The sequence below is a fragment of the Juglans microcarpa x Juglans regia genome, chromosome 7S, assembly GCF_004785595.1.
Source record: "Juglans microcarpa x Juglans regia isolate MS1-56 chromosome 7S, Jm3101_v1.0, whole genome shotgun sequence".
Classification (NCBI taxonomy): Eukaryota; Viridiplantae; Streptophyta; class Magnoliopsida; order Fagales; family Juglandaceae; genus Juglans; species Juglans microcarpa x Juglans regia.
In genome coordinates, this window is record NC_054607.1 from 20,836,500 (window position 1) to 20,864,497 (window position 27,998).

Consider the following 27,998-nt stretch of genomic DNA (forward strand, 5'->3'; position numbering starts at 1 on the left):
GGTTAATGTATGTATAAATGATATGTAAAACTAGACACAAGATAAAAGCTGTAATACCGACTTTTTAAATCCTTTTTTTTTTTTTTTTTTTAAACTAGACAGGATAAACGCTGTAATATGCAAAATTTATTGGAATAATATAGTGTTCGTACAAATGATAGATGGCTGGTGAAATTCTAATTTTTTCTATTATTTGAATGTCACACTTTAATGTATTGAATGCCGTGATACTATAATATTTGTATAAAGGATAAATGGCCGATGAAATTCTAATATTTTTCTTCAACAGATTGAACATATCAAGCAATGTTGTATTAATATGGTGTTTGTATGAAGGATGGACGGGTGATGGAATTCTAATGTTTTTTTTATAAGTCTATCTATGTACAGTCTCCTATTTACGGTGACTGCGTACTTTTCCGATCGGTCATCTTTTCTTATCATATTATTTTGAATTATTTTCCGTAATTTATAAATTATTTTTATATAATTAATTTGTGGTTAAAATATTTCTAGTTTAGTGTAAATACAAGCTACAGCTGAAGCTGAATTTCAAACCAAATTTCTCTTGTTTCTTCTCAATTTGAGCTCTGTTCATCGGCTTGTAGTGATCTTCTCCTCCACCAACGTGCATTAAAATTCTCGGAAGAAAGTCTGAGGATCCCAAGCATTATTTTATTAAAAATTTTATGTATAGTCATTTTTACGTATTTTTTTACGCATTCTTTTGCACATAAGCCGATGTGATTGGCTGTGTCAGTTTTTTATTCAATATAAAATAATTGTTGAGTTTTGCAATGCTAATGAAATGTGCAAAGAGTACGCGTAATTGACTATATATTAATAGTAATTAGCTTTAAAATTAACCACTCTCTCGTACTAGAATTAGAGACTACACAAGAATCTACAAATTATAACGTAAATCTTGTCACCCCAATCACATCAAGTGGCGTCAATTTATAAATTTATTTTTATAAAATTATTTTTTGGATAAAACATATCTCATCTAATTTATCTTGTATTATATAATACTCCTTTTATAGACTCCTCTCAACTGCACCTTTTACAAAATTATCCGTACGCTTAAAACTAATAAGATTTTAAAGAAATCTTGTCTATAAAATTATATAAATATATTTTATCACTTTTGATTCGTTGATTTTGAATGCAGTGGGCGTGAATTAAACTCTTGCATCATTCGTCAAATGCAGAGCCTCGTTTTCTTTAGAAAAGCACGATATTGAGGGCATTTTTAAATACTACCGCGAAAAGGGCACGACTCTGTACGTCTGAGCAGTGAGCACTAATTGACAATAGCTTATGCATTTTCATATTTATCTTTATATTTGTATAATATTTTTTTAAATTAGTCTATATTAGATTATGTATTTTCAAAATTTTACATAGTTATGAATAGTGATATTCACTCTCCAAACATTATTTTACTATGTTTTCTCTTTCCTATCCATTAAAATCAATATTGTAGAATTTGTATTAAGATGATTTTGATATATGAAATTTGAATTAAGTTGATTATACAAAGTGTTTTTTAGTACATATTAATATTTATTGATAAAATTGATCATTTTGATATATGAAATTGATAATATTTAGATATATGTAATTGGTATTTTTGAGCACATAGTACTAATTGTAAAATATATAAAAATAATAATTTTAAGAATAAAATAAAAATTAAAAAGTAATAATATTTTATTATTATTTAGTTCAAAGATACATAATCCAATGTGAAAATTTTTCTTGATATGCAAAATCAATCTTCAAAAGATATGATTTTGAAGATGTTTATAAATAAACTAATGCTAGTGCTCTAACATTGGATTCTTTTTTTGTTCGTGCCTGTTTATGGAAACCGGGGATAATTGGCATAGCTAGAAGTTCGAATGGCTTAACCGCCGGCGAATGGCTTAAATAAAAGCTCCATCCTGCAAGCAGTCAATTTCCCATATCCGTTAACTGCTCGTGGGAATGGTCAGACCGTTGTCAATGGAATTGAAATTGGATGCTTCCTGCTTTAAACCTTAGCCAATAAAGCCTTTATGCCCAAAGATCGGATCGTACTAATTTCGTGCATATTAAAAAATTTACATAGTTATGAACAATATTTCTTCAAACTTAAAGATATACTGTTCACTCTCCAAATCTTATTTTACTATTTTTTCTCTCTCCTCCTCTCTCTCTCTCTCTCTCAACACCAACAAAAAAAAGTCCTAAAGAAAAAAATAATTTGGAAAAAAATAATTTTATTATTATTTGACACATATGCATAATCAAATGTAGGAATTTTTCTTAATATGCAAAATAATCTCTAAAAAATATGATTTTAATCTGCGTATAGAGAAATCAATACTAATGCTCGCAACAGTTGTGCAGCAATTGTATAATACGTAGGGTTATGATTCCCATGTTCACTTGGGCATGCATTTTGGATTTAGTACTCAACTAATAATCTACGATCCCTCTTTCTCCTTCCCCTCCCCCTTCTCGTCTATCCATGTTATTTTTAGTTTTTATTTTTTGTTTTTCAGGCCGAATAAGGGAGGATTACCATTCAGGTCTTCGCAGGAGTCGCCCTCCTACACGTGTCTCACCGAGATGAAGCCCAGCTGCCGATCTTCAAGACCACCAAATATGGCGTTCATTGGAGTGGAGCGTAACCAGCACGCGTGGGACGAAACTCCAGATCTCGAAGAAGCGTGCCTATCGCGCCACCGCGGAGCCCTCTGCCGATGCCACGCTCGGCTTCTCTGGACTCATTGACTCCAGAACTTCCAAGATTGACCGTCGATTTTCCTCCCTGAGTGACTAGTACCCTGCACGCGCCACTGCCGACGCATCGTGCATTGTTCATTCGCTTTGGTCTTCTGTTTCTTTGTTGTTCTTTTCCAGTATTTTGTTGCGTTTGTTTTTATGTTCTTCTGTTCTTTTGTTGACCCAAGTGAGGTGTTGTGCCTTTGGATCGTACGTAATCTGGGCCAAGAGCTGTTCGAGAGTGGGGGGCGATGTCACGATCGGTGATATCGTACGACCAGTGCTCGCGCGTAGGTGCTACCTACGTAGTGGAGGCTGTTGTGTCCGTGCGTGAGTTAGGTGCTCGTGTCGTCAGGACTCGAGATGCCGATGTTTGCAGTGAGTGTGACGTCCGGGTCACACCAAGGCTTGTGGTTTTGTAGTTTAGTTGTTAGTTAGTAGTTGTTAGTTGGTTAATGTGTTTCATTTGTTATTTTAGTTTTTAATATAATAGAAATAGGCTATTGGATTTAGTGTCCATAGCAGTGTCCCGTACTTTCCCTCCATAGGAGGATAGGGGGGCCTTCAAGTTCTGTTTACAGAACGCTTTCTCTGTTTGGAGAGAGTTTATTGAGAAGTTAAGACAATGTCCGTCATAAATAAATTTGTATGTGGGGAAGCTCTAGAGGTTAGGCGTAGTTGGCTTATAGTCTGAATTTTTTCATGTATTGATAAGTCACAGTTATAACTTCGATTCATTAATGAAATGAGACTATTTCCATAAATAAAAAAAAAAACTAATAATCTACAACCTTTTGTATCCCTCCCAAGAATTATTGAAAGATGAGAAAAAAAAAAAAAATAAAAGACATCATATACTAAATGAAACTCATGACTAAGTTGGATGGTGGATTTTTTGAGTAATACTATATACACCATATTTCTATTACGCTTTCGTCTCATTATTTAAGATATGATACATTTATCATTATTAGATAAAAAAAGAATTATCTTAACATGAAAATGAGATGATAGTGCGGTATATAGAATTTTTCAAATTTTTTAGTGCTAAAAAAGAGAAGAAAAATCTAGTAATCCCAAGATAATTCAAGAAGAAAAATGATAAACATACATTACACAATCATGTTTTAAAACGAAGCATTTTTTTTTTTTGTAAAATACCTTATAAAAATAACATCATTTTACAAAAGTACTCTCACTTTAAAACATGCCAAGTTGTGAAATGTGTTACGTGAGTATCATTACTCTTTTAAAAAACATAACGCCAAATGATCACGAGGATTCAACAGTCGACGACAAATAAATCATAATCTAAAAATGTGATTGGTCTGAAGATATTTATAAGAGAATTGAAGAGGCCATAAAAAAGGATAAGGTTCATGAGGAGATCCCAACAATGCTGGCGGAGACATCAGTAAACTTAGGAATCTCACTTGGAAAGAACAAACTATTATCCATTTTTTCTAGGTCCAACCGTCCGGACATAATATGTTAATTGGAGAAGACATCCTTAGCCAAAGTAGTACGGATTAAATTTAAGAAAAATGTTATCATATGCATGCGTGTCCATCATGTTGAGCGTGGGTTAACTTAGTAATTAGATCATAATGGATGGATGATATGTGCATCAAAGCCAAAACAATGCATAGGAACTCTACCAACACGTGTTATAGGTGTTATAAATTTCATGACATAATTTATCACTAACTACAAAGTCAATATTCATTGTATTGTTCATCACCCATCACCAAATCACATAGAATTTATATGATTCTTATGCAGTAAAACTTGTAGTATGTTTAATTCTTTCCTTTCGGTAAAAAAAGGAATAATGATGAGTAAAAATCAACAAAAAATTATCTATTTCCCATTCTATTATTAGAATATATATATATATATATATATAGAAAACAAAATGGTCATATTTTGAGTATAAAATAAATGAAATTGAATAATATTTGTTGACTTGGGATATAATAAAATGAAAATATTACATGAAAGTCTTACTCCACGTACCTCTACGTAATCAATATGTGATTAGTCATTTTTATCTTTTTATCTTAATATTTAAATATATATGTGTTTAAATAGAAGACAAATGACAAATCACATATTGGTTAGACGAATATGTATAATATAAGACTTTCTTATATCATTTCTCTAATAAAATTGTAAAGCAAAGAGTTGTTCTTCATCTCTAATTTAACAATAATAGGCTTGCAACTTAAAATAGCTATAAAGTACATATTTACTTATTTTTCCATTTTCTCTAAATGATCTTTGTATGTTCATTTGAAGGAAAGTAACTGAAGACTCTTCAAACTCAGCAAGCCCTTTCTTTTTTATTACTAATTTGTATGTTCATTATGCAAATCCAAGAAGTCACTTAAAAAAATAGTACACATCCTAAAAAAGTATATAATAAATAATATTTTTATTTAAGACAAATACTCTTTAAAGATTTTACGGATGGGTTTGGATATACAAAACAGCTCATCTTGTCTCATCATTACAACTTTCTCAAATTCTTATATAAAAATATAATAAACAATTCAACTTTTTCAAATTTTAAAATAAAAATAATATTAAAAAATAATATTCTAATAATATTTTGTTCAACTTTTAACAAAATATTTCATCTCATCTAAACTTTCTATCCAAATCCACCCGTCATACACCGTTATGCATAATACATGTTCCAAACCAAACTTATATATATCGTAATTATTATGTTTTAATAGAAAATACTTTAATTACAAATTTGTTTTTTCTAAAAATATTTTTAAGTAGATATAACGCATTGAGAGAAGCCTCATGGGTCCCAACGAGGAGTACTGAAATACGACGCACCAGATTTCGCCCGAGGTGGTGTCGTAGTGTCAACTATCGTGAATGGCTGCCTCCGAGGTGGTTTTGTCCCTTTTTGACACCAACTAGCACCTTTAGCCGCCTTCTCTCTCTCTCTCTCTCTCTCTGTGAAATTTCCAGCTACTTTCTGTGGCACAAGTCGCATCCCTCTTTTGGATTCATCTTTTATCTTCCTCTCTTATATATTGTCAACTCTTCAAAAGGAAAAAGGATATCGAAAAGCCAACTTTGCGGGATTGCGAATTCATTTTCAACTCTGGGATTCCTAAAAACATGAGATGATTGAAGGAAGTTGGAGATATTGGTGCTGAAATTTGGTAAGGGTTATTTTTGTTGCTTTAATTTTGCAATTACCAATCATAATCTTGTGGATTTTATGCCTATCATGCATTTTTTTTTTTCTTTTCAATTATCTGCGGAGTGGTTGAATAACTGTTGGTTCTGTTTTTGGGATTATCTACTTGTAATAACGTAGAATTTGCGTTTTTTATTCGAGGTACCATGGAACTATTTTATTTCTATCGTCTAAAAAGATTCAGTTCATGGAAATTTTGATAGGAGGTTTAAAAATCTGGTATGGGATTTATGGCCTTGTGTATTTGTTTCTTATATATGTTCTGAGGCCTTTGATTAAATTTTTATAGGTACTGGTTTTTTTTTTCCCTTTCGGACGAGGTAGCGGCTGTTGGAGATAATAAGAAAGATTGATTTTTTATGGAATAAAGCCAGAGGATTGTTCGACCGCATATTTGGGAGCTCTTTGGATTTTGTCAATAATCATACCTGTTTGGCTGCCGAGAAACGCTAAGAATACAAGAGAAGTCAACATTTTGGGGATTTGATTGTGGGTTGGTTTGATACCCGATAGAAGTTAACCTTGAGCGTTTATGGAGCCTGATTCAACCGTTTGTTCTAGTCCGAGAGAAGGTTTTATATCTTGGGGACTAAAACCACAAATGTTGTAAGATTGTAAATTAGGTTTTCTTTCTTTTCTTTTCTTTTTTATTTCTCAGTAGCCAAGTAAGGGCTTTTGTAATTTGACTCAATGGAGCAGCACCTTATGATGGTTGATGACACATTGGGCTACAGTTCAGATATAGAAGTTGACGACATAAGGTATGAAAACATAGCGGAGAAAGATGTTAGTGATGAAGAGATTGAAGCAGAAGAATTGGAGAAGCGGATGTGGAAAGACTGTGTCAAACTCAAAAGGATTAAGGAAAGACAAAAACTTGTAGTGCAGCAAGCTGCAGACAAGCAGAAGCCAAAGTCGACCACTGATCTGGCTCAACGGAAGAAGATGTCTAGAGCACAAGATGGCATTCTCAAGTATATGCTGAAGCTGATGGAAGTGTGCAAAGCTCGCGGATTTGTGTATGGTATCATTCCTGAGAAGGGTAAGCCAGTGAGTGGTGCTTCAGATAACATTAGAGCTTGGTGGAAAGAAAAGGTGAAGTTTGATAAGAATGGGCTAGCAGCCATAGCCAAGTATGAAGCTGAGTGCCTTGCCATGAGTGAGGCAGATGATATACGAAATGGGAACTCTCAAAGCATTCTCCAAGATCTGCAAGATGCAACTCTCGGATCGCTTTTATCTTCTTTGATGCAACACTGTGATCCCCCTCAAAGGAAGTTCCCACTAGATAAGGGACTTGCGCCTCCTTGGTGGCCAACTGGAAATGAAGATTGGTGGGCGAAATTAGCATTGCCCCATGGTCAAAGCCCTCCTTATAAGAAACCACATGATTTAAAGAAGATGTGGAAAGTTGGAGTGTTAACAGCTGTAATAAAGCATATGTCTCCTGATATTGCAAAGATAAGGAGGCATGTCCGCCAGTCAAAGTGCTTACAGGATAAGATGACAGCCAAGGAGAGTGCAATATGGTTGGGAGTTTTAAGCAGAGAGGAAGCCCTCATTCAGCAGCCAAGTAGTGATAATGGGACATCTGGTGTAACTGATTTGCGACGAGGTGGCCATGGTGGAAATAAGCGAGCTGCAATTAGTAGTGAGAGTGACTATGATGTAGATGGCGTTGGTGATGGTGTTGGTTCTGTTTCATCTAAAGATGGTCGGAGAAATCAACTGACAGATGTAGAAACTTCAGACAATCAACACAATACTACTCCTGTCCAAGATGAAGATACAGGGGAAAAACGAAATAGGAGAAAAAGAGGCCGTTTCAGATCAAAATTTGCTGATCAATTGCCTGCAACGTCTCACAATGAACATCCACATATTGAGCCAAGAATCACTGTGCCTCATGTAAACCACACTGAAGGGCAGTTAGTTGGATTCCAGACCCATGGTGATCAGCAGGAAGATGAAACAATGACAGATTTGAGGCCCCTGGAGAAAAATATTGGCCAACTCCAGTTGCCTGCTTCTGAATCGAATCATTTCTCGTCTCTACCTTCTGAAAATGTAGTTTCCACCCAGAGCATGCATGTGGATGGGAGGCCTTTGCTTTATCCTGTGGTGCAAAACACAGAGATCCTTCATGGAAATGCCGGCAACTTTTATAGTCCATCGGTGAAATACGGGAACACTCATGACTGGCAGCAGTCGCAGATTAGGCCAGAGGAAGTTGGAGTCCATGCACCAACAACGGATAGAAGTGGAAATGAGATTCCTGTTGGAGATTTGCACTACTATGCAAAGGACACGTTTAATAACGAGCAACATCAACATATTGATCCGCAGTTTGGGTCTGCCATTGATACCCTGTCATCGGACTGTGGAGGATTGAACAGCCCCTTCGATTTTGGAATTGATGGCATAAGTCAATTTGATGACCTTTTACGCGACGAAGATTTGATCCAATACTTTGGTGCTTAAGAAGCATTACAGTTGATACTTCAGAGCTTAGATTGTAAGTGATGTTTCTTGCTAACATGCATCTGAATTTAGTACTCGCTTCAAGGATTTTGCCTTGCGACTCTTGTTTTGCTACCCGATATTCATCGCCTTGCATCTATTTGGAGAATCCTTCATCCATCAGAGAGGATTTGTAGAGGTGGAAGGGATTTTGTAATTTCATTACAAAATTTACGTCTTGATTAGTAAATAAAATAAGGAAGGAAGAGTATTCGAGGTGAGTTCATCAAAGTGGAAAGTAATGGCAAAGGTGTACACGCCATTCATACGGGCTTTTCTCTAGCACGAGAAATTGTCTTCGGCCATCATTTTATTGTCACAATTCATGAACATGTAGAAAGAACAAATAGACAAGATTGAAGTAAAAGAGAATGTTCCTGTAAAACAAGAACAGGAAGAAGAAAACTATTAATTCTTGATCATCTGCTCGTAAATTTTTATAATTTCATTCTCAAATCATTTTATAATTTCATTCTCAATACCTTTTAAATTTTTAACTTTTTTATTTAATCATTATCTAAGCACAAAGATCAATACAATTTTAAAACTTCAAATTAACACATAAATTATTATAACTTTTTCAAACTTTAAATCAACAATAATTTTTTTTTTTAACTTTTAGTATTTTTATTTAAATTTTTATATATTTTTTTAAAATTCAATAAAATGTTTTAATTCAAATAATTTCATTATTATTGAAAGAATGGAATTGCTACTATACCCGATGACATTTGACCGAACTATGCGACCGATAGTGCATTACTCTGTATTTAATAACAATAAAAAAAAGGCAAATGACTGTCCATCACATACTTTATACTTCGATCAAATGCATTAAATGCATCGGGATATTAGCAAAAAATAATAATAAATAATAATAAAATTTAAGTAAAAAATAATAATAAAATTCCAAACACTCCACTACCCAACGGAGTGTTTGTCCGCGATTCTCTTCCAGGGCATACCTCAATCATTCAAGGTAACGGCTACGAATAGGAAGAAGCCTCCCATTCACCACCAAAGTTCATGAAATCTGCAATTAAACTTAACCGTATTTCAATTGCGAAAACAGTACTTCATCCGCCAAACCCACCCACCCAAAAAGAAACTATTTTGAATCAGCTGAAGAAATGTTCTAGCGTGAAGAACCTGGAATATGTATATGCCTCAATGATCAAAACCAATGCAAACCAAGATTGTTTCTTGCTGAACCAGTTTGTGGGTGCCTGTTCGGCCCTTTCGAAAATAGACTATGCAGTTTCAGCATTTCTACAGATGGAAAATCCAAATGTTTTTGTCTATAATGCGATGATAAGAGCCTTTTCTCATTGTTTTTACCCAGCTCAAGCTTTCGAGTGTTACGTAGATATGTTAAGAGCTGATGTTATGCCAACGAGTTATACATTCTCGTCGTTGATTAAGGCTTGTAGCTCAGTATCGGCTCTTGGGTTCGGTGAAGCTATACAGTGTCAAGTTTGGAAAAATGGGTTTAGTTCACATGTGTTTGTTCAGACTGCTTTGATTGATTTCTACTCGAATTTGGGTAAAATTGGTACATCGAAAAGGGTGTTTGATGAAATGGTTGAAAGAGATGTTTTCACATGGACCGTGATGGTTTCGGCTCATGTTCGGGCATGGGATTTGAGTTCTGCGAGGAGATTGTTTGAGGAGATGCCTGAGAGGAATACTGCTACATGGAACACTATAATTGATGGGTACGCAAGAGTGGGGAATGTGGAGTCTGCGGAGTTGCTGTTCAATCAGATGCCCGCAAGGGATATAATCTCGTGGACGACCATGATCACCTGCTATACTCAGAACAGGAGATATAGAGAAGCATTGGCAGTATTTAATGAAATGACAAGCAATGGGATCAGTCCTGACCAAGTGACCATGGCAACTGTTATATCGGCTTGTGCCCATCTTGGAGCACTCGATTTAGGAAATGAAATATATCTTTATGTATTGCAGAATGGGTTTGATCTTGATGTTTATATTGGGTCTGCATTGATTGATATGTATGCCAAGTGTGGGAGCTTAGATAGATCACTTTTGGTGTTCTTCAAGTTGCGGGAAAAGAACCTGTTTTGTTGGAATTCAGTAATTGAAGGGCTTGCAGTTCACGGATTTGCATATGAAGCACTAAAGATGTTTAGTAGGATGGAGATGGAGAAGATCAAACCAAATGGGGTCACTTTTATCAGTGTTCTCAGCGCCTGCACACACGCAGGACTAGTTGAAGAAGGTCGTAGGAGGTTTCTGAGCATGGGCAGTGATTATTCGATCCCGCACGAAGTTGGACACTACGGATGCATGGTTGATCTACTGAGCAAAGCGGGCTTGCTTAGAGATGCACTAGAGTTGATAAGAACCATGAAAGTTGAACCCAACTCCGCTGTCTGGGGTGCCTTGTTGGGTGGGTGTAAGCTTCATAGGAACTTGGAGATTGCTCAAGTTGCTGTTAATGAACTGATGGTTTTAGAGCCAAACAACAGTGGCTATTACAACCTTGTGGTTAATATGTATGCCGAGGTAAATAGATGGGGTGAGGTTGCAAAAATCCGGGCAGCCATGAAATATCTAGGGGTAGAAAAGAGTAGTCCTGGATCCAGTTGTATTGAAATGGGAAGGAAGATTCATCAGTTTGCAGCATCTGATAAAACTCACCCAGCTTATAATGAAATTTACTTGGTGCTGGCTCAGTTGGAAGGGCTGCTGAAGCTAGCTGGCTATGTACCTGAACTAACATGGGGGATTTAGGCTGAGTTCCCCACGCATATGGGGGAATGTAACAACATACTAATTCTTTTGGGCTTCTCACTTGATTTCTGTGATAACAAGTGATCAGTCATTGTACAATATGGAAGAGAAGCTGATTTATTTGTGGTAACATATATATATATATATATTTATAAGTAAATTTGTGGTAACATATTAAAATCATTGCATGTCAATCAATAGGAATAAATTGGATTTTTGAGAACAATCCTTTGAATGTTCAAAGACAAACATGGAAGAGGTTACAATCCTTGGTTGGCTCTTTGGTTGGCTCTTCAGCTATGCCCTGCTTCATAAACAATATTTATTCCCTTTATCCGTTCCCATAGACATAGAACCATATCATTAGATTGTGTTAGTGTCGAGAAACCTCAAACCACACAACTGCCTGCTGTTGACAGAGTGTAATATATTAATGTGATCCCTTTGCAGTGCCTCAACAAATCCCGTCTCTCTGTAGGTACCTAAAGCAGTTTCTTTTCATCTATATTGACATTCGAATATGCCTTGTTTTTCTTTCAGTACATCCCGGTTGAACATTCACATGCCTGTTGCTGGCTTGTTGCATGTTTCCAGTCTCTTTAGCTCTGTTAGAGCATTGACATTGGCTTCATCAAAATCATTTTCCAAATTTGATAAAAAATACACGTTTTCCATAAAACCAAAGCCTCCATATCCATAACCCCACATTGTATTAACTATTGAATTTATCAAAATAATAATGTAATATTATTTTTTTATTTTTTTTTTCATATTTTGTAATTATACTAACCATATGTACATTAATAATTTAATTTGATGCTTAAATTATTGTTTCCCAACTAATTGTTTTTCCTCAACCTAATTACCCAACAAACACATTTCACAAACTAATTTTCAAATCCAAACTAGTAGTCTGCTGCATATCTCCATAAATCGAGAATTTTGCTGCCATCACACAAAATAAATAATAAGCATCTTCTCTCTCGAGCAATCATTTCACAAATCAGATGTCTAGGAAGAAATCAAGGAAATACACGAGAATTTTCTATAGAAGCAAATCCAAGCATTAGCTAAAAACTCATCCTTGAATGACAAAAGGAGGGCCAGACGCTAGTGCTCAAACTTCGAACAGTGGCCGTACAATATTTTTACGCGTCTGCATTTTTTACATTTGCAAAGCTCCCAGCAGACTCCATTTTTTTTTTCAGAAGAAATAATTGATACCACCTATAACCTAAATATCGAAGGACTAATATTCAGATGGAATGAGATCAAAACTATGAATTGCTTATATGTTTAGCATCAATGGCCATGTTGATGGCCCATAGAATTAATTCGAGAGTTAATATTGTGATGATCAAACATGGGATCTCCATAATTGACAGGCTTTATCACCACAGCTTCACGTTTTCCATCCTACTCCTGAACTGCCCAAAAGAGAATCTCATTGGTTTTCTCACAGCTCTGCTCATAGTAAGTGTATGAGATGGATGAATGATGCCTACGATGATGCTGTTGTTTCTGCTGGTGGTGGTGGTGCTGAAGATCACTATCCCACCCATTAGAGAAAACTCGACTTTGCCGCAATTGGTGCATCTTTTCTGCATCCTTGGACATGAAAGGGTAGGTTTTACGTGAAGTGGGAGTTCTGGTGTCAATTGAAGGGGGTTCATCTTCATCAGGTATTACAAAGCTCTCTTGCATGGGCCAAGCATTTGAGTGCTTGTGTTGCTGCTGTTGGCTTTGATATTTGATAGGTTATTGGCTTCTTTCTAAACCCCGGAAATATTCCTCCTAAATCTCCACTACTGACACCCCTGTGTTGATAAGAAGCTTTCCAATAGATCCAAAGAAGCCTTCTTCTTGCTTCTCTGGTTCATCTTCTGTTGGGATTAATGGTGGCCTGACTGACTTTAGAGGCTTCTGATATGGACTTGGTGGAATGCTCTTCTCTGTTGCATCCTGATCCTTCAAAAGCATGAGATAAAAGGCGACTGACTGTTTCATGTCGTAATAAAAGGTGCTAGGAGACTAGATTTATGCTAAGGGAATACAGGAGTATTTTGGACTTCAAAATATGCATCTACTTTTACTCTCATGCTAAAGTTCCTTATGCAAAACGGTAATATGCATATCATGAAATCATGGTGTGAAATCAGTACTAAAAAAATTACTTTCCAACATCTTAACAAACAGATTTTGTTTACAAGTAACAGCTTTTTCTTTAGGTACAAGATGTAAACTAGACTGGAAGGTATTCCCAGATAAAAAATTTCAACTTCCAAACACAGCCAAGATATCACCAGCAAGTAGAAGACAGGATTAAATACTCACATTATTTTTTTTGATAAGTATTAAATACTCACATTATGGATAGACACGATTGTACCCACTCTACCTTGCAGCAATGCAAGCATATAACCAAATAAGCCAGCCCCAACAAGCATTGCAATTCCTGTAACGATTGAAAAGAGTATATTGTTCTGTAGTATAGAAAAATATTGAAGGGTGAAATTTGGATGAACTAGATTACCAAGAGGAAAACCATTTCCATATTGATAAAGAAAAATATACTATGGCTTTAACAAGCATCTTCTCTACCAGTTCTCCACTATGGGTTTGACAAAACAAAAAAAAAAAAAAAAAAATCCACCATGGCCTAAGGAGTACCATAAGGCTAATATCTGAAACTGAACACATTTCTACTTACAAAAGAATGATTTCATTATCTGGATATTGTCAGATATGAAATAACATGCAAGAAACCTCCTACAACCCAACTACCAAAACCGAACCTGGAAGAAGATAACCCATTGAACGACATTACACACAATAAGTTGGAACCGAGTTTGTCTTACAACCTCAAGCAAAATGGTGCAAATAGCATTGTAGCATTTAATTCCAGTGCCAATACAGCATCTATATATAATTATTTATGAAACAACCAAGAATTATTTCAACTTAAGCTATTAACATTATATATCCCACTGGAAACTATTGAAAACAGAAAATATACAGGAGAAAAAAATATCAAATAATTTGTTTCTGAAATTTAAGCTAGTGGGACATTATAATTTACACATTAAATATCTGGGCATGCCAGAAAAGTTTAATTTTTCTTTGAACAACCAACCAAAAGATGGCCGCCATTGTTAAAACTTCGATTTTTCATTGAACAACCAACCAAATGATTGAAAAAGATAGAAAAAAAAAAATAACAAAAACAGCGACAGTCAAGAACTCAAAGGAATTTAGTTAAAACAATCCACCCCAATTAGTGTCAGTAATCTTTTTTTCGTAAGGAAAATCAACTGTTACCAAATGAGAGATCAGATAAAAAGTTCAAAAAGATCAAACAATGGCAGTCAACTAAACATCAAGCATTCTAAATAATTCACATAGGCACAAAAGTGCAGTTATTGGCATCCATGGAACCAAATAACTCAGACTTTACTACCTGTACATAAATGGAAAATGATAGGGATCCTGCTCATTTTCCCACTCTCATTTTTTTTTTTAGTTTTTTTTTTTTTTTTTTTACTTAGTGATTAAGAAAATATTGTTTAATAATATGGTGAATTTTTTTTAAAAAAATATTTAAAAGTGTTGAAAAAATGATGTGAAAAAAAAGTTTTAAACACTTTTAAATATTTTTAAAAAAAGAAAAAAGAAATTCAAAATATTATTAAACAACATTTTCTTAATCACTAAGTAAAAAAAAAAAAAAAGCAAGTGGTAAAATGAACGGGATCCCCTAGCGGGATCCCTAGCATTGTCCTACATAAATTAGGGTATATGTGTGAACTCTTTGTTTCAAACAACTCAATATATATATTTTGCCCGTAAAGAAACAACAGAATGATTGAAAAAAAGGATTGAAAAAACAACTCTTTGTTTCAAACAACTCAAACAACAAAAGGATTGAAAAACTCAGACTTTACTACCTGTACATAAATTAGGGTAAAGTGATGAGAGGCCTTTTGGGTTTTATAAACTCAGACCAACAATAAAACTATGCACTCTCCATCTTTGGGCGCGCATTGCAATTGACACCAAATTGAAATCAGACTAAGTAAAAGCACATCCAAGAAAGGCCATAAATACATACTACACAAACATACATACATAAGCATACATGGAGAGCAAAATTTCTCATACATGCATATATGATGAATATATAAAGACGGAGAGAGAGTGAACTCACAGAGATAGAGAACTTTTGGAGCGGAGAATCGAAGAAGTGAAGGGAGCAGTAATGGTGCACCTATGGAGGTGATGAAGGTCCTCTTTCACTTGAAACACCCGGCAGGAACTTGAACTTCGGTGGAGGTTTAATTTCGTCAGACGAAGATGAACTGGTGACTCACGACAAAGGGAATGGATAGCTTGGCGAAAAAAACCGAGAGGAAACAGAGAGGAAAAAATGGAGAGGAAGAAAAAGGGGATTTCGGGTGAGGAAGAAAGACAAAGGAAGAGAAAGGGGGAGAAAGCAACGACATCACGGGCGAAAGATTTGGTTTTGCTAATAAAATAATCTGGATAGCAATGAACAATTGGTCTTCAAATTTGAAGATGGATTGGAATGTCCTGTAGCTCAAAGTTTCAGATTTTAGTATATGGTAAATCCAATGCAGTGATTTTAAAGCCAAATTCATTTTGAAGATTGAACTTATTTGATGAGTCCAATGCCAATGCTCTCATTGGCTTTCCCTTTCACGTCCTTGAGCAAAACTTTAAATATAGATTTTAGAAAGAAAATCCCATCTCATTTGATAACCATGCAGAATCCAACGAATCTAGGCTTGGTCTCCTCTCATGTAAAAGCCCATGTATCTCATCACGTCACAGAACACATAGCCCTTTGTCACTCACTCTTTAAGTAAAAGGGCGGCGCCATCTTTAAAAACGAAGCACCCTTAGAATTACCAATTCGATGTGGTACCTTTTCAGCAGAAAAATGGCTGAAAGAATGTGATGCACAGGAGCCAAATTCTTGTATATTGTAATATGAGATTGGCTTGGATCCATTGCAAACCCGATCTTTATGTCTACCAATAGTCTTTACAAGAACAGATTCCCTTTTTAAAATGGTGATATCTAATCCTGTCCCTGACAATAATCTCTCGATCATAAACTTTGGAGATGAACTTTGTTGCTTCATGGCAGTCCCCACAAACTCGTAAGTTCTTTACAATTCGAATTGGGGTGTGGGGTGCTGTGTTCATCAAGCCAAAAGCAATAGCTAACTTCTCACTATGTTTAGATAGGGCTGTCTCTTTATCTTCCTCATCATCAATATCAAGCAAAACGTCTCCAAATTGTGGAACATAACCAGCAATCTTCAACTTAGTTGTCATCTCATCTAAGAACAAGTAGAGCTGTTTAGTCTGGGGATGGGATCTATCTCCCACAAGGAATTGATGGAACACACCATTTAATTCAATGGAGCTGCAACCTGGGATTTTCTTTCTTCCATTTAATTCAATCTCCTCTCTCACAACCTTTGCTTCATTCCATCTCCTGGAAGTAGAATAAATATTAGCCAAAAGAACACGACAGCCGATATGGTTAGGATCCAGTTCTTTTAATATCTTTCCTATTCTCTCTCCCCTTTCCATGTCTCTATGGATTCTACAAGCACCAAGTAATGCTCCCCATATGGCAGCATCTGGAGCCATTGGCATGCTAGATATGATCTCTTCAGCTTCCTCCAAGAATCCAGCACGGCCCAGTAGATCTACCATACACCCATAATGCTCTATCTCAGGCTCAATTCCATAACAACTTGCCATGGACTCAAAATAACCTCTTCCTTCATCGACCATATTTCCGTGGCTGCAAGCATTTAACATGGCAATAAAAGTCACCTTATTCGGAGAAACTTTTTCAAGCTTCATTTGTTCAAAAATTTCAATTGCTTCCTTGGATTTTCCATGCATTGAAAAACCACCAATTACGGCATTCCAAGGCCAAACCTTCCTCCTTAGACCACGTCCATTGCAGAAAACCTTTGATGCAAATTCGATCTGTCCACACTTTGCATACATGTCTATTAGGCTAGCTAGCAATTGCTCATTCATCTTGATATCACCCCTTTCAATATAGACATGGATCCACCTTCCTTGATCCAATGCCACTAGATTTGCACAGGCTGCCAGGACACTTACCAGGGTAAACTCATTGGGTTTAGGACCTGTTTGCAGCATCTTGTGGAAGAGATCCAAGGCCTCCAGGAAACAACCCACCTGAAGATAACAACCACTAACTATTTTAAACAAAGCCACCGGCCATAAAAATGTTTAATAAAAGAAAAACAACATTTTTGGACTGGTAACTCTTTATGTTCATTCCAACAAGACTCTAGAGGTGCAAAGGTAATTTGTAAACAATGGGGGATGTTGTTCTGAAATGAAAAGGAAAACAATGCATTGCAACAGCATTCTTGACCAAGGTGTCAAAAAAACATTTGAAGCATGCATACGAGGTAGTCAGTTTTTTTTTTCACATACAGTTACCTGGACGTAACCAGCTATGATAGTACTCCATGATACAACATCTCGTTCAGGCATTCGATCAAACCACTCCAGAGCTCGATCCATATTACCTGTCCCTACGTACCCACCAACCATAATATTCCATGAATACAAATCCCGCTCCACGCTGCAATCAAACATCCTTCTGGCCTCCTCAACCAAGCCCCAATTCGCATACATCCCAATCAATGCATTGTTAACAAACACATTATTCTCCATCCCAACTTTTATGGCATGAACTCGAACTTGCTCACCCTCCAATAACCCCAAACTGTTCCCACATGCTTTAAACAAAAACACAAAAGTGTAACGATTAGGCGTAAGGCTCAGACGCCGGACCACTGACCGAAATATAATCATAGAGTCGTAGGAAGAAGTGGAAGACAGTGAATGAGCTTTGATCATTGTGTTGTGGAGGAAGAGGTCTGGAAAAGGGATTTGATCAAACACTTGGCGTGCATACAGGATGGAGCCAAAGCTTGAAAAGGCAAGCTTTTCAAGGAATTTATTGGCTCGGATAGGGCTCAGGAGAAGGCCGGTGGTGATCAGGTGGGCATGTGCTTGCTTGATCTGTTCCATTGATTTACATGAATCGAGAAGAGAGATGGGTTTATGATATGAAGGAAAGGGTCCTTTGAAGGGGGAGTAACAACGTTTCATTGTAACGGTGAAAATCGGGGAAATGTTAGGCCAATGGCCCATTCATTGCAGTGGTCGAACCCTACCCAGCACCCCAATGCATGCATGCCCCACTTTCTAACTTGTAATGTTTTCCAGAATAGATGAAAGGAGTTAACCAAGATCCAATAAATGAAAGGAATATCATATCAAAGAACGTACCAAGAAATAAAGCAGGAGGAGCAGTGAGCGTGGGTTGTAATCATGTTGCGGAGAAAAGGTGTGTGTTTTTCAAAAGAAATCCCACATCGACAGTATATCAAACCTTCTTCAAGACGTTTATATATTACAGACATTAGACATCTATCATTTATGCGAACACTATATAAATAACACATCAATTAAAATTTTGTATATTAGAGTTTATTTGTGTGTCTAGTTTCAAACAAATCATTTTTTACATTCACACATATCTTCTTAAATACTTATTTTCCAAAAAAAAAGTTGAAATCAATTCTACTATATTTTTACAGCCATATAAGTTGAATTGAAATCAGATTGTTAAAAAATGGCCTTATTTAGTTATTGAAATGAACTCATTCTTTCTTCTATTAAAAAAAAAAAAAAAAAACTCATTATTTCAACTTGACTCGTTGACACTAATAGATGATATGTCAAATTACTTGATTAAAAGCTTGATGTGTCCTGATTTATTAATTTTGCTTTAAACTCAGTGTAAAAGGAAATTAAAAATATGTACTTGTTGTTTGGATTGTGACAGGAAATAGAACTTTTCCTACCATTCATTAGTAGTACTTTTTAATTATAGAGCTTTACTAAAAAAGCTACTATCAAATTTTTATTTATTTTTTATTGTTTTGTAAATATGTACTTAAAAACGTTTTTAAAGTTAGTTAGGACGGTTTTTTAAAAAATGTAACATTACTTTTTCAACAAAAGATTCGATTTGTATTTTTTTATATGGATTCTTAGTTTTTTTCAAGTTCTTAAAGTACTTTTTAGTTTTTATAAATTTACCAAGTAAATTATTTTTTCTTTAATAGAGCTTTTAAACTGTTAAAAAACATCTTTTAAACCCCCATGCTCAAACCTAAAAACGTCTTAGTCACTGAATTATGAGTAATGTGGACCGTCTCATGACTAAAGTAAGATTGTCCCTAAACAAAAAGGCCAATTATATATGGGATTTACTATGTAACTACTATTCACTCTCACACTCCACACTTATAACTTTTTCATAAGGTGTGAAGTGGTGAATAATAACTGATAATAAGAATTTTTCATTATATATATATATATATAAATATATGTTGCCCACATAATGACACCACAATTTTTATTTTTAGAAATAAATACAGACAAAAAAAAAAAAAAATACAAGAGACTGATCAGGAATCACATCATGCCATTGCCCAAGCATCATTTTGGAAGATGTGGAAGTCACACATCAAATGTCCAAATAGCAGAAATATTTTGAACTCTTCCACCTCTATATCTCCTGGACGAATCTACAAAGATTCACAACAGATTATATTTTGAAATTTCACATCCCAAGTTAAAAATTAATTTTAAAATTCTTTGAATAGAGAAAAGGTCACAACAGATTATATGCTGAAATTCATAGTGACATTAACAAGAATAGCTGCATTAAAATTGCTGGCATGAGACAGAGCTGTAATACATAAAATTTTGTTGAAAAATATTAAATTGGTTTCAATAACTTGTTGGCTTAAAGCATACACACACACACTATAACCACATGATCTCATCCACTTCAATTGGCTATACAGATAGGAGTTCATGCCAATTTCCTCTCTCTTAAAAATAGTTATAAAGAAATTACAGAAAAATAGGTTCACAAATTGATATGATTTCATATAATTCATTAATTCTACTACTTATATTTTGATGTATTACATCAATTTGTAAATTTATTTTTGTATAATCATTATGGTATGCTTGGAAAGTGGGATGAGACACAAAATTCTCATATCATCTCATCTCATCTTATCATTACAATTTTTTCAAATTTCAACATAAAATATAATAAACAATTCAATTTTTTTAAATCCTAATTTAATTTTTTCAAATCTAAAAACAATAATAATATTAAAAAATAATATTTTAAATTTTCATTTTAAACCAAAAATTATCATCTAATTATCTAAATCTACTTCAAGTATTTCTCTATAATATATCATTTGTAGACGCAAATGCGTGTATTGTTTTTGTTAGATATAGGAATATTCATCCAAACAATACTATATGACACACAAGGATACTTTTATCTAAAAACTATAGATAATAACTACTTTTTGACACCCGTGCTTAGTTTTTCAAGAGAACAAAGCTATTTTGCCTCCCAACTTTGACCGCTCCATTTGACTGCTGGTCAAAATTTTTTTTACTTAGTAATTAAAGAAGTGATTTTAAGTGTATTGGTGTATTTTTTTTATTTTTTAAAAATATTTAAATGTATTAAAAAAATGTAAAAAAAAAAAAGAAAGAAAAAAACGCTAGGCGTACCCGCCCAGCGGTAAGAGTGGGGCGGCAGAGTAGCCTCACTCTTTTCAAGAACTTCTACCACCACAATTACCATAACCGGTCCCAACGCAACCGGCGCACCCACTAGGGCCACTACAGACCCATTAACAACCTGCCATTGCCCGATCTCAACGCAAATTATAGATTTTTAAATTTTTACTCAATCAAAAAAACACGACAAAGAGGTGGAACCATCATTCAACATGTCATCTATCATTCCATGCATGCAATATAGTTATTTGATTTCCCATCACAACTTGATGAATATTACATTCACACATCTCTAAAGAAAGGGATTGATGGATGGGCCAAAAATCTTGTTAGGGAAGTCTTAAGTAGTTATTTAAAGAAAAAAAAAAGGTTAAATTGAAATCAGATTTAGGGTCTCTTTGGAGTTGCGTTAGGAGTTTTTAAAAGTGCTTAAATAGCCTAAACTCTTTAATGGAAAAATTAAGTTGTTTGAGTATTATATATTAAAGTATTTTTTAATTTCAAATAAGCTAAAAAATATGTTTGAGGAAAAGCATCATTTTGGTGCTTTGCCTCAAACGTACTTTTCTGAATAATGCGAGATATAATTCGAATTTTAAAAAAACTGTCAATCGGCGAAAATACCTATACAACTTTAAGATAATTACAATTTTTTAAACTTTCAAGAATATGTTTATAATCTATAAAAAAAAAAAAAGAATCCATGATCGTCTTTTCTACATCATAAAATATTTTTTTAATTTGTTTCCAAACAAATGAAACATGTTTGAAGTGTTTTAAACACATGGTTACCAAACAATAAATAAATTTTTAATAGTAGAATTTATTAGTTAAGTTATAAGTTATAAGCCCTAAAGCCATAAGTTATATTTTCCACCGCAATTCCAAATATGTACTCATACGATTTTACAACTATATTGTTAAGGACGTGTTTCACACCACCAATTGCACGGATGTCCAGCAATAGATGAGATGGCGGTGCGGGGTGCACGATGGAACTCAAATGCCTAAGTTAAGAGAGAAGTGATCTTAATATAAATATATGAATGAATGTCAAATACGTTACCTTTAGGTATTATTTATAAAAATATGAAGGTGTTGATAACGACTAGCTCCAGAGTTTATCTTGGATAATCATTGAATAAATTGGTAGGAAAGCTTTTCTGATCCATCAGAGGCGTTATCTATTTTCTATATTATCTATCACGTGTCAATAGGTTCAATCCCTGGGCATACATATCAGCCCCAATTTTTGATGTCTCAGACTTGGGCCCTTCAACAAATGAGTTTCTTCCTTGAGGCCCAAAATATCCCTTCCACATGCAAATAAGTTGAATTGAAATCAGATTCACGACTTGACTCGTTGACACCAATAGATGATATGTCAAATTACTTGGTTGAAAACTTGATGCAGCATGATTTAATAATTTTGCTTTAAACTCGACATTAACAATAGGTATTGGTTGTTTGAGATTGCGGCAGAAAATAAAACTTTTTGTAGTATTCATAGTAGTTCTTTTTAATTATAGAGCTTTACTAAAAAAAACTCTACTATAGAAAAGGCTTTTATTGTTTGGTAAATATGTATTTAAAATGTTTTTAAAGTTAGATACGATGATTTTTTTTTTAAAATGTAACATTACTTTTTTAACAAAAGCTTCCATTTGGTTTAAAAGAGCTTTTAAACAGTTAAAAACATTTTTTAAACCTCCGAAATCAAACCTAAAAACGTCTTAGCTACTGGCCATAAATGACTTAAGCTAAAGGACTCGCAAAATTTTAAATATTTAGAAGACTACATTACAAGTATCGGCACCACAATTTTTATTTTTAGAAAGAAATACAGACAAAAAAAAAAAAGGATCATGCTATAGCTCCCGCTGGAGCTTCCCGTTGGGAGCTCCCGCTGGGGGTGTAGTATTATTTTATGTGTTTATTTAAAGTAATTTTTTATATAGATTTTTTTAATATTTTTAAATATTTTAAAAAAATAAAATAAATTTAGAACATTATTAAAAAAACATTTCCTTAATCAGAAAGTAAAAAAAAAATTATTAAAACATACTTCCTTAATCACAAAGTAAAATAAAAAATTATAAAAAATTTTTTATAATTTTTTATTTTGCTTCATGATTAAGAAAATATTTTTTAATAATATTATAATATTTTTTTTTTATTTTTTTAAAATATTTAAAATTATTAAAAAAAATTATATAAAAAAATAACTTAAAAAAATACTGCTAAACCCCAACAGGAGCTCCTAGCGGGAGGTCTAGCATTTTCCAAAAAAAAAAATACAAGAGACTGATGATATGAAAGATTGTGATTCTTTAATGATCAGGAATCACATCATGCCATGGCCCAACCACCATTTTGGAAGAGCCAAATTATATCTCCTTCAACCGAATGATCGACAAGGAGCCATAGAGATGCATGTGAGATACAAATACATGTATAGCCTAATAAACAAAAGCAAATGCGTTTCACAGCAAATTATATTTTTAAATTTCACATCCCAAGTTCAATTAATATTAACTTTTTTGAAAAAAATATTATATGCTGAAACTCAGAGTGACATCAACAAGAATAACTTCATTAAAATTGCTGGCATGAGACAGAGCTGCAGACTGCAGTACATAAAATTTTGTTGAAAAATACTAAATTGGTTTAAGTAATTGTAGAACGATTTGCATTCAAAATTGCTTGCCACTTACTGAATTTCCAAACAGCTTTGCTTGTGGAGAAGAAATTTGGAACTTGAGGCAGAGTTGCTATTCTTCACAAAAACTTCATCAATTTTAGGGAAATGAACATGTGGTCAATTTACAGGGGAGCAGTCTGAATCAGAAGATGAAGGACTAGTAGCAGTATCCATGTCATATAGGAGATTATCTGTCATATGTATGGATGTTGCTCAAAGTTTGAGTTCGAGTCTGAGGCAGCGAAAAAAGATCTCCGAAGCCTTGGGAAGTGCACAACCTGCTTTCATATATATATTTGTTGTAAATTCATAACATGATGACTATCTTCTTTTAGACATTACACTGGATTTTTTTTTTATTTTTTATTTTTATAGTTAAAGAAGAAGGAGGAGGAGGAGCAGTATCTGCATTCAGATTTCTTGCCGCACTTGCTAAACCCATCTCTTCTAGGGGAATAGCTAGTTAGATGTCGCATTGTACTCTTTCTTGAATTCCCGAAATCTAGTTGCCTTTCCTTGGGAAAATAAATGGTATTGAATTTCGATTTTGTAGATATTTTCTTAGAGTGACTTACCGATCAAGGTTTCGATCTGTTTGTCTCACAAAGGAACTTGAGGCTTTTCTTGGTACTGCTATATAATTTGTTGTAGAAGCGGAGTTGCTATTCTTAACAGAAATTTCCTCAATTTCAGCAATAGGTAAAATGTTGCCCGCTGTTTATGTTTGAATCTGAAGCATCACCTGCTTTCAAATATATTTTGGTGTGAAATTCTGAACATGATGACCATCCTCTTTTTGAAATTACACATGAATTCTTCTTTCATAATAAAAATCACACAGGAATTTTCTAACGAGCAAACATCAGCAAATAGAGTTTCATATTTGCTCATTCATTTATATATATATATATATATATATGCTATGGCCAGTATTGCAGAGCATGAGAGCAATGAAATAGCGATGTGTAGTAATTACAGTTTCGATGAGGTTCATTGGTACTAATTGTCATTTTAGTAAGATAAGAATATAATTTGGTTTGAAGAATATAACACCAGTTATTAAGGATTGATAGTGATCAAACTGAGATGTAGTGAAAGAAACTTGCAGACCATATCAGAGATACTCAACAACATGTTTCACCAAAGATAGTTTTAAGCGAACCTAAAATAAAAATGATGAATTATATTGATAAATGGTTGGGAAAACAAATACCTTACTTTGAAAGGTGAATGTACAGTCGCTGCCATCCACTTGTAGTTCATATGGTTGCCTTGTAGAGGAAGCCATTCAAATCGTTTTATAAGTAATCCTTATGTGGGAGATGTGAGCAACCTTGCGCCATTCTTTTCCTTTTTTATTTTGTAACAATTTCTCCAATAGTGGACATTTGCTGATATCTAGTAAAGAAATGGAGACAAGAAACCCATCTTTTGGCAAGAACTTCAGATTAGGACAATCATAGATCCACATGCTCTCAAGAGAGGTGAGGTGTTGAAGGCCCAAGTTGTCCAAAGATGTCATAATTGGAATTCCAGAGATGGTAAGATGGATCAGAGTAGAAATGGAGTCAAACAGTCTCTCTTCTGGCATGAACTTTAGCCTTGGGAGGTCATAGATATACAATTTTTCAAGAACAGTGAGGTGTTGAAGGCACTTCTTGTCTAGAGATGTCATATTTGAAAATCCAGAGATAGTAAGACTAGTTATGGTTATGGGCACCGACGCCGGCTCTGGAAAAGATTCCATATCTTTGCATTTGCCATGGATGTACAATTCTTGAAGAGAGGAGAGTTTTTGCAGACCCCATGTCGTTCGAGAGGCAACGAGTTTGTCACAATGTTTGATGGAAATCGATTTTAAATTGGTAGGCAAGTCCCCTTCACCAAATGATTGTAGCATTGGACACTCACTGATAAATAGTGACTTAAGAGATGGAAGGAGTAGGTGCATCTTGTTAGGCAATGACCTTAAACTCCCACAACCATTTATCTCAAATGTTTTCAATTTTTGGGCACGCAGGCCTCCATCTGGAAATGATACGAAATTAGGGCAATTCTCGATTCTTATAATCGAGGCGGCTGAATCACTTTCATGTTGTTCTGAATCAGTAAGAGACTCCAGATTCTCAAATCCATAGATGGTGAAAATATCGATCTCTACAATTAAGTTTACTGGAAAGCACTTAAGAGAATCACAACTATTTCCCAAGTACAACTGTTTGAGGGATGAATAGTTGAAGTGCACTGGGAATTCTAACTTCTTACAGTTTGAAATCTTAAGAGTTTCTAATGTGGAGGGTAGACCATCATCGGAAAGTAACATGAGCGAGCAACAACCATCGATTTCCAATTCTTGAAGAGGACTGCTGGAACCCATCATTCCCTCCGGTAGGGACCGTAATGCAACACATCCTTTAAGTACTACTTTTTGCAATAATCCAGATGGCAATTCATTTAACAGAACCTCATTAAAATTCGTTAACATCATTTGATGTAGAGTAGGAGACCTTGGGAGTGAGGCCTCCAGCTGCAAACATTCAACAATCTCAAGTTTGGCTAAAGAAGGAAGATGGATGGGCAACCCTCCTGTTAGCTCGGGGCACTTAAGAATATAAAGCTCTTCAAGACGAGGAAAAGCTTCACCTTCATTTTCAGAATCAAAACATAACCAATTTTTCCAATCTGGCATGTCTCGGAACTTTAGAACTTTCAAGGCTTCGAATGGCTTAAACGTAGAAGAACCGCTACCATAGAACTCCATACCCACTCTAGCAATTCCATGAAACCCAATGGAATTCGAGATCTTTTGCTCTACACATAGCAAAAGTACCATAATCCAGTACTAATTTACATCACTGAGAATGGTAATTATTTTGTCTCAAATCATGATTATCTTCTCATCACACTCCGGAATTCGAAAAGAAGTTGTAGTTATTACATGTCCATTAGAAGCTAAATGCAACTATGAATTCTAGGAATTGATGAGTTCAATAATGCCACCTTGTCACTAGAGGAGGCTCTTGTGGACAACCAAAGAATTGAATACTATTTTAGTCATCTTTGGTATCTTCTGAAGGTTATCACGTAAGTGCTTAATAATAGTTCTCTCTCTCACTCTCTCTCAAATCTAGCTGACTCTGGCTCATTAATTTTTTGTTTTGAATAGGAATGGTGTCAGTGTTAAGGGATACTTTGCATGGTCCTTGTTGGACAACTTTAAATGGAATTCTGGTTACACTGTTTGGTTTGGCATCATCTATGTAGACTACAAGGATGGATGTAAAAGACACCCTAAACTTTCAGCTCATTGGTTCACGAATTTTCTCAAGAAATAGATTATAGATTCGATGTTCATGTGAGTAACTTATGTGAAGGCCATTTCTTTTCCATCTATACGCCATGCATAAACTCAAATGCATATTAAATTAATAATAAATTCCGTAATCCATAATAACTTCCTCTTCGACAATCAATGTACTAATTCCGCCATCATTTTATTTCGGGGTTTGTGTAATTTTGTCAAATGTTTTCATCTTTTGAAATTCTACAAATGGATCAAGGTAGTTTCGGTGGTTCTTACAAATTTAATTCAACATATAAAAAAATAATGGCAGTTTATGGGATGACTTGTATTAGATTTTGATCATTACGTTTACAACTCGGATTGTATTTTACGTTCTCCTCTGAATAATGCATCATTCTCATATACTTGGGCATTTGTCTGCCTCTATATATTTTGAAGCTTCATATGAATACAAGATGATTCACAAGCACTATAAATTGTGAATTGTGTATTTTCTTTTGTGCCCAAAAACAATTGGATAGATTAGTGATTCTTTGCTTGATCTTTGAGATTATTAGGTCCATTTGCTGTCATTGATTCGCACTTCAATTCAATACTTCCAAATTGTTACGATGCAATTGACTTAATGCTCATATTCTGGTTTCTAATCAGCACCAGGTAGTGTTCCAAGCTTTGATCATTCCTATTTTTACTTCTTAATGTTCTCTGTTGTTTCATGTTGTATTTTGATTATATCATATGGGCTTAGAAATAGCAGTTCTGATTTGTAGTGAAGTGTCCATATTTCATTACTCAAACTGTGTTGAATGGTGATTCTGGTTGTGGTTGATTTGTAACTAATGTTTTACTTTTCAGCTCACAATGTCACGGCGACGGTTCCATGCTTGGATTTAATATTTAAACAAGGTCAGTTATTTTTTAATATAGTTGCTAAGTCTAACTTTTGAGCTGCCCAACGATGATTCAAATTTCTGTCTAAAGATACATTGGCACAATTTGTAACTTGGAAGA

The 27,998-nt window shown here is 34.6% G+C and overlaps 4 protein-coding genes and 2 long non-coding RNA genes across 8 annotated transcripts; 4 read left to right on the forward strand and 2 right to left on the reverse strand.

Annotated features, from left to right (window-relative positions):
• Positions 1-10: 10 nt before the first annotated feature.
• Positions 11-24,962, forward strand: LOC121241080. The gene is made up of 3 exons (XR_005935655.1): positions 11-24; positions 589-592; positions 24,841-24,962. It is a non-coding gene; the product is annotated as an uncharacterized LOC121241080 (long non-coding RNA).
• On the forward strand, positions 5,645-8,736 carry LOC121241076 (ETHYLENE INSENSITIVE 3-like 3 protein). Its single transcript, XM_041138680.1, has 2 exons — positions 5,645-5,957; positions 6,285-8,736. Exon 2 carries the CDS (start codon positions 6,686-6,688, stop codon positions 8,474-8,476), a length of 1,791 nt encoding a protein of 596 aa, XP_040994614.1. The 5' UTR covers positions 5,645-5,957; positions 6,285-6,685; the 3' UTR covers positions 8,477-8,736.
• Positions 9,451-11,402, forward strand: LOC121241077 (pentatricopeptide repeat-containing protein At1g06143). The gene has a single exon (XM_041138681.1). The coding sequence runs from the start codon at positions 9,542-9,544 to the stop codon at positions 11,273-11,275; it is 1,734 nt and encodes a 577-aa protein (XP_040994615.1). The 5' UTR covers positions 9,451-9,541; the 3' UTR covers positions 11,276-11,402.
• LOC121241075 (pentatricopeptide repeat-containing protein At3g62890-like) lies at positions 13,119-18,824 on the reverse strand. Of its 2 annotated transcripts, none has more exons than XM_041138679.1 (4): positions 17,791-18,824; positions 15,480-17,520; positions 13,642-13,730; positions 13,119-13,237 (listed from the first exon to the last, which is right to left on the reverse strand). In XM_041138679.1, the coding sequence occupies exons 1-2, from the start codon at positions 18,508-18,510 to the stop codon at positions 16,324-16,326; spliced, it is 1,917 nt and encodes a 638-aa protein (XP_040994613.1). In that variant the 5' UTR covers positions 18,511-18,824; the 3' UTR covers positions 13,119-13,237; positions 13,642-13,730; positions 15,480-16,323. The 2 variants fall into 2 exon arrangements, with proteins under 2 accessions (XP_040994613.1, XP_040994612.1); XM_041138678.1 differs by having other exon boundaries at positions 13,119-13,243.
• On the reverse strand, positions 24,162-26,476 carry LOC121241078 (putative disease resistance protein At3g14460). The gene is made up of 3 exons (XM_041138682.1): positions 25,354-26,476; positions 24,897-25,200; positions 24,162-24,425 (listed from the first exon to the last, which is right to left on the reverse strand). The coding sequence occupies exons 1-2, from the start codon at positions 26,442-26,444 to the stop codon at positions 24,972-24,974; spliced, it is 1,320 nt and encodes a 439-aa protein (XP_040994616.1). The 5' UTR covers positions 26,445-26,476; the 3' UTR covers positions 24,162-24,425; positions 24,897-24,971.
• LOC121241079 lies at positions 26,465-27,923 on the forward strand. 2 transcript variants are annotated; one of them, XR_005935654.1, is made up of 3 exons: positions 26,465-26,547; positions 26,659-26,767; positions 27,545-27,923. It is a non-coding gene; the product is annotated as an uncharacterized LOC121241079 (long non-coding RNA). The 2 variants fall into 2 exon arrangements; XR_005935653.1 differs by lacking the exon at positions 27,545-27,923 and adding an exon at positions 26,850-27,134.
• Positions 27,924-27,998: the final 75 nt, after the last annotated feature.

Excerpts from the sequence above, each read along its gene's own strand:
- LOC121241075 (XM_041138679.1), bottom strand. The coding sequence starts at position 18,510 with ATGGGCCATTGGCCTAACATTTCCCCGATTTTCACCGTTACAATGAAA. Across the intron at positions 17,521-17,790 it reads TCATAGCTGGTTACGTCCAG|GTGGGTTGTTTCCTGGAGGC; the intron begins GTAACTGTATGT and ends TGTTATCTTCAG.
- LOC121241078 (XM_041138682.1), bottom strand. The coding sequence starts at position 26,444 with ATGGAGTTCTATGGTAGCGGTTCTTCTACGTTTAAGCCATTCGAAGCC. Across the intron at positions 25,201-25,353 it reads TCTGGATTTTCAAATATGAC|ATCTTTGGACAACTTGGGCC; the intron begins ATCTCTAGACAA and ends TCCAATTATGAC.
- LOC121241076 (XM_041138680.1), top strand. The coding sequence starts at position 6,686 with ATGGAGCAGCACCTTATGATGGTTGATGACACATTGGGCTACAGTTCA.
- LOC121241077 (XM_041138681.1), top strand. The coding sequence starts at position 9,542 with ATGAAATCTGCAATTAAACTTAACCGTATTTCAATTGCGAAAACAGTA.